General features: G+C 32.3%; 2 protein-coding genes across 3 annotated transcripts; one reads left to right on the forward strand and one right to left on the reverse strand.

Moving 5' to 3' along the window:
* The first annotated feature begins 312 nt into the window (after window positions 1–312).
* On the forward strand, window positions 313–5,862 carry LOC120082720 (5'-3' exonuclease family protein). Of its 2 annotated transcripts, none has more exons than XM_039037996.2 (12): window positions 313–570; window positions 645–681; window positions 780–954; window positions 1,042–1,120; window positions 1,705–1,749; window positions 1,932–2,081; window positions 2,207–2,321; window positions 2,452–2,552; window positions 3,976–4,073; window positions 4,165–4,257; window positions 4,650–4,867; window positions 5,280–5,862. In XM_039037996.2, the coding sequence occupies exons 1-12, from the start codon at window positions 493–495 to the stop codon at window positions 5,810–5,812; spliced, it is 1,722 nt and encodes a 573-aa protein (XP_038893924.1). In that variant the 5' UTR covers window positions 313–492; the 3' UTR covers window positions 5,813–5,862. The 2 variants fall into 2 exon arrangements, with proteins under 2 accessions (XP_038893924.1, XP_038893925.1); XM_039037997.2 differs by having other exon boundaries at window positions 338–570; window positions 793–954.
* Window positions 5,863–6,499: 637 nt separating this feature from the next.
* LOC120083881 (beta-glucosidase 44-like) lies at window positions 6,500–9,808 on the reverse strand. The gene is made up of 11 exons (XM_039039787.2): window positions 9,441–9,808; window positions 9,292–9,350; window positions 8,581–8,656; window positions 8,418–8,489; window positions 8,253–8,340; window positions 7,908–8,160; window positions 7,713–7,828; window positions 7,404–7,621; window positions 7,256–7,287; window positions 7,065–7,167; window positions 6,500–6,979 (listed from the first exon to the last, which is right to left on the reverse strand). Exons 1-11 carry the CDS (start codon window positions 9,670–9,672, stop codon window positions 6,702–6,704), a joined length of 1,527 nt encoding a protein of 508 aa, XP_038895715.1. The 5' UTR covers window positions 9,673–9,808; the 3' UTR covers window positions 6,500–6,701.
* Window positions 9,809–14,662: the final 4,854 nt, after the last annotated feature.

A 14,662-nucleotide genomic window follows, 5' to 3' on the forward strand; every position in this document is an offset into this window, starting at 1 on the left:
CATGTAAACAACACCAAATATAATCAATTGAGACCCAATTTTTGGATTACCATTGTTTTATTACTTTTTAATTGGGATGAAAGTGATCTTAGTCCTAAAAGTGTTATCCATTATAATTGTATGAAACAATTAAAAAAAAAAAGAAAATGGAAAAAAGAAAAAGAAAAAAAGGCCGGCAACGCGTGAATAAGGCGCCGAGCGCGCGCCGGGCGATTTAAAACACGTTTCGCGGTAAAATTATTTGTAGGAATTGACCGTACTGTCCTTCTCCGAACAAAATATTACAAACTCAGGACCGATTCATCTATTTTCGTTGGCTATTGCATTTGCAGCATCCAATCTTTTTGCTTTATGCTTGCCGCATTCTTGTCTCTTCCACATTTGTTATCCCTACCGCCATTATCGATGTACTGAGCTTCTGATACATTTGAGGTCCAAAAGAAAGTCAAAACCCCCAAACTTCACTTTGAAAATCGGTGGCGTCCTAATTAAATGGGCATAAAGGACCTCCTCAGATTCATGAAGCCATACATCGAGCCCATTCACATCAAGAAATACGCGGGCAAACGTGTAAAGTATCGCGCGTTTCTATTTGGTTGTTTAGTCACTTGATTCATTGACCTCTGAATCGAACTTTTTCGCAGGTGGGTATCGACGCCTATTCATGGCTGCACAGGGGAGGTAACGTTTTTGCTTCTTCCTTATGGCAATGTGTTTTATCTGTGATGTTAGGGGGGTGGGGGCTTGTTATCCATTTATTGATACTACTTTTATAACAGCTTATTCTTGTAGTATGGAGATTTGCCTTAATTCTAATGGTGATAAGAAATGGCGATATTTGGACTACTGTATGCATAGAATCAATCTGCTTCGTCATTACAAGATAGTCCCAGTTGTTGTTTTTGATGGTGGGAATGCTCCGTGCAAGGCAGTTACCGAGCAAGAGAGACACAGGTATGTGTCGCTGCTCATAATATTATTCTGTTTTGAATCTTTATAGTTTATTTAGTTGTAAAATATGGATGCATTTGGCTTTTCCAGAAGAAGAGAGGCGAACAGGGAATTAGCGATGGAGAAGTTGAAGGAAGGGAATGTTGGTGCTGCCTCTGAGCTTTTCCAGGTTTTTGACATTCCATAGATGCTGCACTTTTATGCTCATATTCTTTACATTCAATTTTCAAAACTGGGAGTATCTTTCAAATGTGGGAGCTAAAAGTGTTACACTTTTTGTATAATTTGTTTATTAATGAGCTCAGTTCAAGCTCACTCGTTGCGTCAATAACAAAATATATTGCGATTAAAGAGTAGAGTAGTTTGTTACATATTTGGCTTCTCATTAAAAAAAATCTGAAGTTGCTTGGCTATTAAAGTTTAAGCAAATTCAACCATCATGGTTTGACTAGTCCTTAATAAGGGCCACGAGTATAATAAAGGACTTAGAGAAAATGAGTTTAATCCATGATGGCCACTATCTATATGAGTTTTCTTTCGTCCTCTTGAGATTGGTTAGGATGTGTGTAAACTGGCTCAGACTACATATATAAAAAAAAAAAAAATAGGTTAAGCGAATTTCACTGCTTCTCACCCTGCAAAATACTCCCCTTTATTCGTTCAATGGTAAGCTGATGTGAATTGTGCATGCTTTTCATTATAGTTTGTGTTCATGTCTAATTTCACGTTTTTGTTCCTTTCTATTTTCTGTAGCGTGCAGTGAACATTACTCCCTCCATAGCAAATCAACTTATAAAGGCAAGTGTTTTCCACATATGTACGCATTGTATTCACATTTTTACCATTTTTTATTTAAAAAAAGTTTCTCGATTTATATCTGGACTTCGGTATGCTACTTGTGAATCTTGTGATTACACTGCATAAACTGAGTGTTTTTACCTTTCCTCTACATTAACTGTTTCAACTCTTAACCATTCTAGCTTCTTAGAGAACACAACATTGAATTTGTGGTAGCCCCTTATGAGGCTGATGCACAGTTGGCATATCTTTCCAGCCTTGGAGCACAAAACGGAGGAATTGCAGCTGTGATTACAGAGGATAGTGACCTGATTGCATATGGTTGTAAAGCTGTAAGAACTTCCACAATACTTTGATTTGATGCAAATGGAGGTCCAGTGCTCTCATGCTGCCTTTGTGTGAACTATTTATTGCACCAAAGTGTCGAGCCTTTGTGTTGATTGGGATTGTTTTGCAGATAATCTTTAAGATGGACCGATACGGCAATGGGGAAGAGATGGTGCTAGATAAGATTTTTAACTCTGCAGACTGCACACCTTCCTTCAGAAATTTTGATAATGAACTGCTCACGGGTGAGAGTTCTACTTGATGCTCCCCCCATCCCCCCACCCCTATCCTTGCAACTAAAATTGTGAACAATTCTCGATGCAATCAAAATTACATTCACCGAAGCAAACTGACTTTTGTTTCCGTCTTCTACAGGTATGTGTGTCTTAGCTGGCTGTGATTTTCTTCCATCTGTTCCTGGAATTGGCATTGCAAAGGCTTATGCCCTGGTCTCCAAGTATCGGAATTTGGAACGTGTAAGCACCTCTGTTCACTCTTGCATCCAAAAAGTTTAATGGTTGATCATTATCTGTTCTACTCAAGGTTACATTGATAGACAATTTAAACAGCAGTGTTTGTTAGTGTTAAGTCTCGAGAGCAACCCTTGCTCGAGTAGCCGCCATATGGCTAATAGTTGCTCTTCGGTGTGGCATAGAGCACCTATAGAGGCGTTGAAGAAGTTCCCTAAACTATTTCCCCCTCCCCAATAATCTACATCCTCTCGGAAAGAAAAGGGGACATTTGGGATGTTTATGCCTAAAACCATCTCACTTGTGCCAAGTCATATCTTTCTTTCGTATGGACAAGGAAATATTCTTTCATGTGACAGCAAGTGAATAGTTACCACTGAGTAGCAAGATTCATCTCTCATGCTTTTCTAAGTTTTCTTCCTTCGACAACAATAGAATGGACATAATTCTCAGCAACAGATTCCGGCCTTCAGAGGCCTCGTTTTTCTGTGATTAATTTCTCCTATTCTTCAACTCAACCTTCCAAAATTTGATAACTCGATACTCTCTTACACATCAGTACCCTTTCTCTTGGTTGGTTCAATCGACACATTGTTACATATTATTCATTCATTTTATTATCAGCATTGCAAAATTTAAATACCATTTGGGTGACCATTCTCTTCTATAAAGCATAGATACTTCATGTGAGACAAAAAATCTGTATCAGACACGTATTGGATACTGATACTTCCATATATTTTCAGATACTTCCTTGATACGTATCTGACACGCGATTTGACGTATTTATTTCTATGTGTACCTTTTTTTTAAAGAAAAAAGATAAGTAATGCATCTAATCTTTTCCAATCTAAAATTAGATAACCTATTTAAAAAGTTCATAACTCGAGTCTAAGAGACCAAACCCTATAATCATCTAATTTTCATCTTTACATTTGAGTCTCCACAAAGTCCACCAAAATATAAACCATTTGGATATCTTCAACAATTCAATGAAGAAATTTTTCGTTTATCTTCATACTTCTCCTCTTAATCTTCATCTTCTTCTTTGTAATATGAGTAATTTTTTATTGTATTTTATTAACTATTGTACTTCAACATCTTAGATGTTTCTTTTGTGTATTGTATTTCAGTGTTTGTATTCTATTTTGTGCTATTGTTATTAACTTATATGTTAAATTTATCTATATCCTAGATTTTTTTAAGAAAAATAAAATGTATCTTTAATGTATCAGTATCATTGTTTTTAGGAATATTTATATTATATATATATATATATATATATGACGTATCTTTAGATGTGTTCGTATCTTAGTTTGTTAGAAATTGACGAATCGCCGTATCTGATCGTATACGTATCGTGTAACTATAAGCCATCTTAGGATTTCACTTCAAAAGCAGCGTTTAAGAGCAATCATCTATATTTCAGGCTCTCTCTGTTTTGAAGCTTGAGAAAAAGAAACAAATGCCTGAAGATTACTTCAAACTTTTCAGACAAGCTATGGCAGTCTTTCAGCATGCACAAATGTATGTGGTATACAACGAAAATGTGATCTAGGACCAACCATTATTTCCATAATGTATTCATCAAGTTTTGACTTGTTTTAGTTCCACGCAGATATGATACCGAAGCAAGGAAGCTTAGACACATGAAACCTCTTTCCCCGGAGCTTCTGCAGGCCCTAGATGAAGAAATTGATTTTTTGGGACCGTATCCTTTATCCAATAACCATTTCTACCTGCTTGAGTTTATATTTCTTTTGCAAAGCTATCATCTTTATGCCGACATGAGTACGAGTCAGTATACTGAGTATAGGCAGTAGAAGTTAAGCGAGAGAATCACAGAATTAAAGGACCATCCTTCGTTCCCAACCATTTTGTTTTCATTTACCTGATAATAATATATCATGTCTGGCCTCGTGCCTTAGGTTGGAGCAACGCCCTTGCACATTAATACAAAATTTCATTAAATGTACTTTAGTGCGGAGGACGTAATAACAAATTCTTAGTGGATTTTGTTGGAGGGGTTAAAATATTTGCATTCTTTAGTAACGAACCAGTTTTTTGTTATAGTTTTTGTTTAACCAATTATGGTGGAAATAGAGATATGCCTCCTTCAATAGCCGTTTCAATAGCCGAAGGAAGGTTAAACCCCATAACTATGGAGGCCTTTAACTATTTCTCAAGTGAAGAATGTCACCAAGACCTTATACAAATAAAAAATAACGAAAGACTTCCAAGGACCGAGGCAGCTGAGGTATCTGGGAAGGAGAGCTGTTTTACGGTCTTCGTCGTTAAGGACAGAGAAAGACATATCCCTGGTTAGTTTTCTGGCACAACTCGATAATACTTATTCAAAGCTCAAGCTTATAATTTCCTTTCGATTTCAATTTCAATTATATATATATTTTTTTGATTTTTAATCTTGACGACTGATAAAAGCAAAGAAAATAGAAACTAAAACAGATAAGAGTAGGCCAAAGAACTTTAAAAACAGCAAAAGTTTATATTTCTTTGATTTTTGCGAAACACTGTTGTTTGCAACCCTCAGAACTTTATGCTTCGGTAGTGTGTTAAGTTATTCTTTGTATGCAATTTTTATAATATATTCTTAACAAAAAAAAAAACTTGATCACGGTTAATTTTATGATGATGCATTTATCTTGTGGAATTAATTGTATCGAGAAAGTGTATCCAATTCAATAACTAATCATCGTTATCATTTCATGACAGATAAGAGAATTAAACCCATTGTAGGTGATAAGAATTCTAAAGAATTGGCAATTGAGAAGCTAATTACACCGTTGAGTATTCAGAGAACAAATGAAGACAAAACCGTTCTCGACTACAAATCAATAAAGACTCCTGACAACAATCCATTCAAGAGAAGGAAAGCTGATGAATTGCAGTTGGATCTAGCACAGAGTGTTGATAAAGAAGTTTCAGTCATAAGTGAAGATAAATACGAGGAACTATCATGTGAGACTCCAGATAACTTAATATTAAAATCTTCCAAAAAAAGAAAACAAAGCGAAGCTCTCTCTGATCAAATGGATAATGTTACTGAGCATATATCGGGGATAACCCAAGAGGAGGATTTGCTGCTGTTAGAATTGACACCAGAATCCCAAAAGAGTGTGAGCTCAAAGACGAGCAGTGTCATAGGTAGAAAAAGAGTTGTAGGCAAGGAGAACAAGAGAAAAAACAACTGTAACAGTACAGGGATTCCAAAGAATAGTATATTGAACTTTTTCTCTAGAGTATGATTATGTAAAATTCTGTCTTGAAAATGCATTCAGAATTTTTGCCAGGGAAATCTTGTGTTTTTGCATTAATCCACTTGGAGTGTAATCTTACTGCATGGATTGACCAACATGGAAATCGTTTTAAATAACGATTGCAGATTATAATGATATTGATAAAGTAGAGGCAGTATTTTGTATTGTTGCCAACTGATTAGATCCAAATCATCCTTAAAGGCCAATAGCTGAAGGGGAGGGCCAGGAAAGCTGTTTGAAATTATCTTGACATCACCTAGAGTTTGAAATTAAAAAGTTCATTCAAACAGATATATAGAATAGAGCAAGAGTTTCAAAATGTTCTAGATTGTGAAATCTGAAGAGCGATAGAGTACTTGATTATAGAGTTCATGACCTGTTTTTTTTAACTATTTAGTTTTTAGAACTAAATTGATAAACATTCCTTCCACTTCTAAATTTCTTGCTTTCTACCAATGTTTTTAAAAAATAAGACCATTTTTTAAAACTAAAAATAGTAGTTTTTTAAAACTTGTTTTGTTCCTAGATATTGGTTAGTAGTTCAACTCCTTAAAAAAAAAAAAAAAAAACTCAACACTTATCAAATGAGACCTTAGCCAAGGATAAAACCAATTAGATAACTCCATTCATTTTATCTATTACTGTATTTTTTTTAGACATATGTCGAAGTTGATATTTCTTTCAGAAAGTTAACCAATTTTATTCATTAAGATGACAAGCTTAGATATCACCTCAGATTGGAACTGGTCCATTTTTACCAGAAGATTACAATTGCAGGAAGATAGACAGATACAATATTACAGCTCATGAAGAACTAAAGCTTTCTGGGGGATCAAACTCATGGCAGAAACTAAGAACAGTGGAGATTGAAGCTCTCTCACTGCTTCTTTCTTTCAAGTAGTTGTTTGAACCAATATGCAGACATCTTTGGATACCTCTTTAGATTACTATAGTCTACATAGACAATGCCAAATCTCGACGTGTAGCCCAACCTCCATTCAAAGTTGTCAAGCAACGACCAAGCAAAATACCCGATAATGTTAGCTCCATCGTCGACTGCCTTCTTCAGTTGTGTTAGATAGCCTTTGTAGAAGTTGATTCTAGTAGTATCATGTAGTCCCTTCGGAAGGGTGACATTACCTGGGTCATCCATGCCTGCAAAGTGCAAATCCAATTTCCTTTTAAAGCTAACTCAAATATTGAATTACTATTTCTTTGATCTCAACAGATTGGTGATTACCATTTTCCGATAGAATGACAGTTGGGTTTCCATAGTACTTTTTTACATACATTAATGCTTTGTACATTCCCCATGGAACATTGTATAGCCAATAAGAATGAGCCTGAAAATGTTTGTAATCATAATTTTCAGGATAAAGCAAACTAGTCTTATTCAATGATATAATTAAGAACACAAAGAAATGAAATTACCCTTGGACCAACAGGAACTCCATGCTTCTCATCTGCAAAGTTCATTGTCAAGCTTGGTTTAGAAGAAGAGGCTTAAAAGGACAAACAAAACTAGAAACATTTTCATTTCAATTCTGAGAATGAACTAGTGAAAGATAGCTAAGCTCACAGGCAAATCCTGCATTCCAATCTTGTTGGTAGCCAGGCACTTTAGCTTTTCGTTGATGCGGATCATACATGTAGTAAGTCGTGTATTGGTTTATCCCGACGAAGTCTATCGAGCCTTTCACCATTTTGACTTCTTCCTTAGTGAACTTAGGCAGCCTATTACCCACAATTCCTTGAACTGTTCTAGGATACTCACCATATACAATAGGATGAAGAAACCTACAAATCCGATACATTCACGAGCACAAACATTTTAGTAGGAGAAGAATGAACATGAAAATGGATAAGCTCAATGGTGTTGAACTTTTACCATCCAACGTGGAAATCTCTTGCTCTTTGAGCAGCATAGTTGTCAGCCTTTGAACGAGTAAGAGGTTCATACCAAACGAAATCCAAAAGAATACCAATTCTTCCCTTTTGTTTTTCCTACATCAGCCAAAATTCCTATCAGAAATCCTAGAGTCATTTTGTGTATGTGTGTATGTGTAAAATTGTCTAAACTAACTTGATACTTCTGACGATATCTTTGAACAGCAGCTGCATGAGAAAGAATCAAATGATGGGCAACAATGTAAGGTTCGGTCCCCGAATCTCCAGCCGTGCAATTTCCATATGGTTTAGAACACCTCCCAGGAGCAAAAAAACCATTATCATATCCTAGAGCTGCCACGACTCTTGGTTCGTTAAACGTCATCCAATTCTTAACTCTATCCCCAAAAGTTTTGAAACAAAATTCTGCATAATCTGCAAAATCCTTCCTACAAAAACCAAAACCATATTCAACATTTAAACTCCATCCAAACCATCTATGTACCATTACCAAAACTAGTACTGAAAAGTGATATCTTACACTACTCTATCACTCAATAGGCCTTTATATTCTTCTTCCAGGGCTTGAGGAAGATCATAGTGATACAAATTAGCATAAGGAGTTATACCTACAAAACAATGAATGTTTGGCTAATCAAAAGGTGAAACCTTAATAATGTTTGGTAATTCTTCTGCTTGTTCTCACCTCTTTTGAGTAAGTAGTTAATCAACCTATTGTAGTATGCAACTCCCTTCCAATTCACTTGCCCTTTTCCATCTAAAATTAACAACACTTGCAAATTAATGAAAAAGTAAAAAGTAAAAACTTCATATCTTAACATTATAATGATAATGCTTCAATCAATTACTTGGGAAAATTCTGGACCATGAAATTGAGAAGCGGTATGCATCAAAATTTAGCTTGGCCATGATGTCAATGTCTTGCTGTAACATTAAAAACTCATCAACATCTCATCAATAATATATTTAGGTTCAATTTTGTGGGAAGAAAACCCAAATCCAGAAAATTTTGTCAATATAGAGGTAATGACCAAGATAAATTAGAAGTTTACTTACTGATGCACGTAACCATTTCATTTTTATTTTTAGTTTTTTGAAAATTAAATCTATAAATACTCCTTCCACTTCTAAATTTCTTGCTTTTCTTATCAATTTTATATCAACATCTTCAAAAATCAAGTCAATATTTGAAAACTAAAAAAAATAATTTTCAAAAACTTGTTTTCATTTTTAGAGTCACTTAAGTAAGATGCAAATCATACTAAAAAAAAAATTGAGAAAAAATAGACATAATTTTTAAAAATAAAAAATAAAAAAAATGAAATAATTACCACAAAAATGTCTACTAAGTCATTCAAGTATCCATTTTTATGTTAGTAGATACATATTTATTAATTTAAAGAATCTATTAGATAATTTTTAGAATTTAGAGATCTATTAAACATTTTATTTCAATAAATTAAAATATATTAAATAAATTTAAAATTTAGATACTTATTAAAGAAGGTTCAGAAACTAAATCTGTATTTACGGTTATATTCGATAATCATTTGATTTACCCGATATCTATGATATTGGTCGACTGAAATCTCTCCAGTACCATTGTTTGCAACAATTCCTGTTCCCAAAACAAAACCACATTCTAAAATTCAGAGCTAAAAACTAAAAGAAAATCAGCCCAAAATCTGAAAATCCATTGATTATTTACCAGGCTTCTTGATGAAGACATCCCAAATGCTGGGGCCACGGCCTTCCTTATCGGCCATTCCCTCCACCTGATAGGCCGACGTCGCTGTTCCGAAGACGAAACCCTTCGGAAAGCTGTCTCGGCTAAGGCCGCCGGTGTCGAAATGGACAGTCTCCGGCTGCACTGCGGCGGCGGCGGCCACACACTGGTTCCCCAGCATGCAGACCACTGCTAAAACTAAAGCAATTCTCATCCTCAAACCACACTCAGTGGCAGTTGGAAACTTGCAATGGCGGTGATAGAGCTCAGACTTAGAGCTTTGAGTGACTGACTGTCCATTTTTATAGATAAAATAAAGGTTAAAATATCATTTTCATTTGGGTCCAATTCTAGTGTACATACTTTTTAAATGTCGAATTTTATTTATGAATTTAATCGAGACTATTTATTTTATAAAATTATGGAGATTATTTATGAAATTTGAAAACTAAATTCTAACTTTTTTTAATTACAGAGAATAAATTTTAATTACAAATTGTTGTATTTAGATTTTTGGTTGAATTACAAAGTTGGTCCTTATAATTTAGAAAAAGAAAGAATTTAGTCCCTAAGATTTTAAAAAGTTAGAATTTAGTTTATATCATTTGATAAAATCTTATCAAATTATAAGGATTATTATGAAGATTTTATCAAATCATAAGGATTAAGTTCTAATTATAAATCCTATAAACTAAATTTTAACTTTCACTAAATCATAAAGACTAAATTTATAATTTCATTTTGATCTTGATTTTTTTTATTATATGAGCCTTATAAATTACAGAAAGATATTTTCTTGTATGAAAATAATATTATATTTAATTATTTTTAATTAGAAATAATTTAAGAAAATTAAGTTTGGATGGTTTTCAAATAAAGTTAACAAAATGTCACGATTAATTAATGATAAATTACGATAGATCGTGATAGATATCTATCACTATCGTAATCTATCATTGATAGATAGTACTTAAAAATATTTTTTAAGTTTTAAGATTTATGAAAGGTGGAGAGAAAAAGATTATTTAAAAAATGGAAAGACTAAAATTCAATCCATAAAAAATAAAGGAAAAAAATAAGAGGGTGAAGGGAAAAGTCGGTCCATAAATGGGGTCCAGAAGGAATAATGATTTGTGGCATCTTTTGGACATATCTCTTCTTCTGATATTTTTTGTGTAATGATTTTTGTCCTTACTTTTGTTAAATATGTATTTATTGATTCCGTTGATTTGCGAGATTTGTGTTGGAATGGAATTTTTAGTCCTGCGTTTACTTTATAAAGTTTATAAGTGTTGATGAAACATTATTATTATTATTATTTTGAGTTCAACAATAGATAGGGCGAGAGATTTGATCTTTAATATTTTAGGAAGTATTTGAAGCAAGAAGTTGATTACTATACTCCTAAGTTATTATAGTTGAATTTTAATAGTTTACGTTTGGGGTGTAAATTATTTTAGTTTGGGTTACAATAGTATATGTTTGAGATATAAACTATTTTAGTTTGAGAAAAAATAGTAACACTGTAGTAAAGAATAAAAAAATGATGAATATAAAATAATAAAAACAATAACAAAAAGTAAATATGGTAGCAAATGAGGGTTTTGAAATACTGTTTATAACTAAATTGAGGTTTTGAAATAGTATTTACGGTAAATGTGGTTATTATAATCTTATGATAATCTTTGCCCAAATGCCCCTTTAATATTTTTAGAAATGCAAAAGAGAATAGGGAGTTTTGAACCATAGACTTCGTATTTATTAACACATACAGATGACAAATTAAGTTATGCGTCTTGTCTCGGTTACGAGCTTCCCTATAGCATTGCCACTCCCCCGAGCGTACTCTAAAAGGGAGTGAGGAGGAGGACCTCCTCAGCATAACGCTTTACTCATTTGATTTATACTCATGTTGATTTTAATATTTTTGTAATTAAATGTTTAGATTGACATATAGGTGACCATAACTTTTAGATAATCAATGACATTTTATTAAACTAATAGAGTAATGATAAAGTGGTTGGGATTATGTCCTAAATCTCGTAGTCTGTAAATTTAATAAATTTTATATAAATAAATGTCTTATCTATTCCGACATAAATAAGTGTTATTTATTTTTGCGCACAACTGAAATCTAATAATCCAAGATCCAAGGTTATTTTATGTAACTTGAACAATATGTGATTGACACACAAGTGGATCATGTTCAAGTAATAGCCTAGAAAAGTATATAGTATATGGATAAGGTTTGGTGTTTTATCTTGGTAACACTATGGATACGATCCACTTTGTAATTGTTACAAGAGTTATAAGTGTTACAAATGATTTGATCAAATCGTTCATGTGCAGATATGCAAGTGGAGTATCCTATGTAATGAGATTGTAAGACCAGACCATGAAATATATAATCTCTCTTTGTAACACAGTTAACTGAAGAGATTAATATTTGAAATGATGACCATGTAACTCAATCTCAATCCTGATTGAGTTATGAACTCTTGCTTATGAGGGTCATTCTTTGATTTCCATGGGTAAGAGTGGCCTTAGTCACTGACTCAATATGCCTACCATTTTTGGGATGATACCAAGTGGAGAGCTGGGAAGATAACTACACAAGATGAAATTCACTCTTCCCGCCTTAGGGTAAGTAGATAGGTGGTTCCCTTAAATGCTAACTCGGGACTTGAACAATAAGACCTCACCCTCTCACTGGCTCGAGAGGGATTTTGTTTATGGTTGAACCACTGTTCATTAGATAATCAATGATACTTATGGAGCAAGAGATAATTACAAGGGTAAAATGATGATATAACCCAACTATAATTACAAACAACTTGTGAAAGATTGACTTACATGTATTGGTTAAATCAATGAACATAGAAATATTCTACTATGGGTCTTTGTGGTATGCCCTATAGTTAATGAAAGTTGATTAATTTAATTAAAGAGTTTAATTAATTAATCTTAGATCATTGGAACTTATAACTGTAGGTCCATTAGGTCTCTCTACTAGCTCATAAGAGGTTAAATAAAGATATTTAGTTATGAAAGAATTTAAAATTTTCAAATTAATTAAGGGAATTAATATAATATATAAGATACAATATAATATAAAGTTAAGTTTTTCCTTGAATTAGATTAAAAAATTAAACTTTATAATATGAGAGTATTAATACTTGAATATGATTCTAATATTAAATTAATGCGAATTGAATTAATATTAAATTATAAGTTAAAATGAATGTGAATTGGATTTAGATTACATTTATAGGTTAAGAGAGAATATGTACATTAGAATATGATTCATATATACATTATATGATATTTAATAAATTAATTGATTAAATTAGATTTAATTAATTAATATTTAATAAATAAATAAATAAAATTACATCTATTTAATTAATATTTATAAATAAATAAATAAATAAAATTTGATTTAATTAATATATTTATTAATTAAAATAACTCTTCTGCATGAGGAGCGGGAGGGGATTTACCCCTCACGTAGTATATTATGGAATGAAATCCCAAATGTTTAGACTCTCAATTTTTTTTTTTAACACAAAGAAAGAAAGCTTTCACCAACTTCTCTCAAAACATTCTCCAACTTTACAAAAGAAAAGTCTCTATGTTCTTTCTCTTCTCTTTCAAGAGTTCTTACAAACACTTCTTTTGTCCAAGAGAATAGCAAAAAAGTTCTCTTGATGGTGTCTTGGTTGTGAAAAGAGTTTGTGATCCCAAGAAGAGTTCATACTATGTTTTACTTTGATCGAGAGAAGAAACCGCGAAGTGTTTATCAAAGGTACTTTGTTTTTCTCCATTTAGAATCTTGTATAAGTATGCTTACTTTTTATTATATCTCTATTATGTATGAAATTCCTATAATAAAATTAGGGCAAAAATGATCTATTGCTTCCGTTTTATTTCATTCCATCTTTAAAAAAAAAAAAATATAAAGTTTTGATTTAAAAATTTAAAAAATACTAGTATCTTTTAAATACAATCTTAAAACATGAGGAGGTATAAGTTTAGAGTCTAAATTTATAATTAAACATTATTTCTATGTTTTTTATTGAGTAAACTAAAATAAAAACGACGCAAGAGCTCCCTTCCAGAAAAGGAAAAAAGAAAAAAAGAAAGACCCAAGAGCTTTAAAAGTGGAGCGAATGATTGATTTTCAAATTGCTTTCCGTTAAAAAAAATAAAACTCTAGTTCAAATGTCTATTGTCTACGTGTTCTCCAACGTGGGAAAATCAAAATCCATTATTTTTTAAACATTTTAGTATTGTTGTAAAAGTTTGGTTAAATTACCTACCGAATTACTTGTTTTAAAAAATATGAAAGCGAATCAAAATATTTAGTAAAATATTTATATTTATTGATAGACATAAATAATAGTACTATCGTGGTCTATCACAAATAGATTGTGATATTTTATTATTATTTATAAATATTTTTAGAAATTTTATCATTTAAAATAATTTTTTAAAGCAATTTTATGTCTCATATGTATTTCATATATTCACATTTTTTTCATACTAACGTTTCTATCCAACATAAAATGATTTTTATGGCTACAAAAATGTTTTTCTTAATTCAACTATTATACAGTAGAAGATCGAATCATAAATATTTAAAATGATAGTTGGTGTCTTCATTAAACTATGTTCTAATGGATACATTTGAGTAAATAATTTAAACTTCAATAAAAGTGTATAGTTATATAATATTAAATTAAAAATGGAACAATTACGATTAAGGCATACACTGATAATGTGTTGGATGCACATCCGTGGAAGATGCACAATGTGGCCCGTGGGGTGGCTAAAATATAATGTGGTTTACACTAACTACATAGGCCTCTCTCTCACTTTTAGTTAGGATTTTTTTTTACGAATGACCTAAATTTTATTGGAAAAATAAAATTTAACTCGCTTATTTAAAATAAAATTTTCTAATCTTTTGTTGGTGTCACGAAGCTTTTTTGACTTTTTTCTCTCATGTTTAATTTTTAACCCACTTTCTCGCTCTTGCCATAGTTCTTGCTCACTTTCTAGCTTTCTTTTTCGCTTTTGTGCTTATTCTTGCTTACTTTCTAGCTCATACTTTCTCTCTCTTACTCTCGTTCTTGTTTACTTTCTCACTCTTACTCTTAAAACCTAGTTTGTAAGGTATTTAGAAATTTTTTGTTTGTTGCCAT

This window comes from Benincasa hispida, chromosome 8, assembly GCF_027475165.1.
Source record: "Benincasa hispida cultivar pf3 chromosome 8, pf3_genome.v1.1, whole genome shotgun sequence".
NCBI lineage: Eukaryota > Viridiplantae > Streptophyta > Magnoliopsida > Cucurbitales > Cucurbitaceae > Benincasa > Benincasa hispida.

Excerpts from the sequence above, each read along its gene's own strand:
- LOC120082720 (XM_039037996.2), top strand. The coding sequence starts at position 493 with ATGGGCATAAAGGACCTCCTCAGATTCATGAAGCCATACATCGAGCCC. Across the intron at positions 2,082-2,206 it reads TTGCATATGGTTGTAAAGCT|ATAATCTTTAAGATGGACCG; the intron begins GTAAGAACTTCC and ends ATTGTTTTGCAG. Across the intron at positions 4,258-4,649 it reads GAAATTGATTTTTTGGGACC|AGATATGCCTCCTTCAATAG; the intron begins GTATCCTTTATC and ends TGGTGGAAATAG.
- LOC120083881 (XM_039039787.2), bottom strand. The coding sequence starts at position 9,672 with ATGAGAATTGCTTTAGTTTTAGCAGTGGTCTGCATGCTGGGGAACCAG. Across the intron at positions 7,622-7,712 it reads AGAGATTTCCACGTTGGATG|GTTTCTTCATCCTATTGTAT; the intron begins GTAAAAGTTCAA and ends TCGGATTTGTAG. Across the intron at positions 7,288-7,403 it reads TTGGAATGCAGGATTTGCCT|ATGAGAAGCATGGAGTTCCT; the intron begins GTGAGCTTAGCT and ends TGAACTTTGCAG.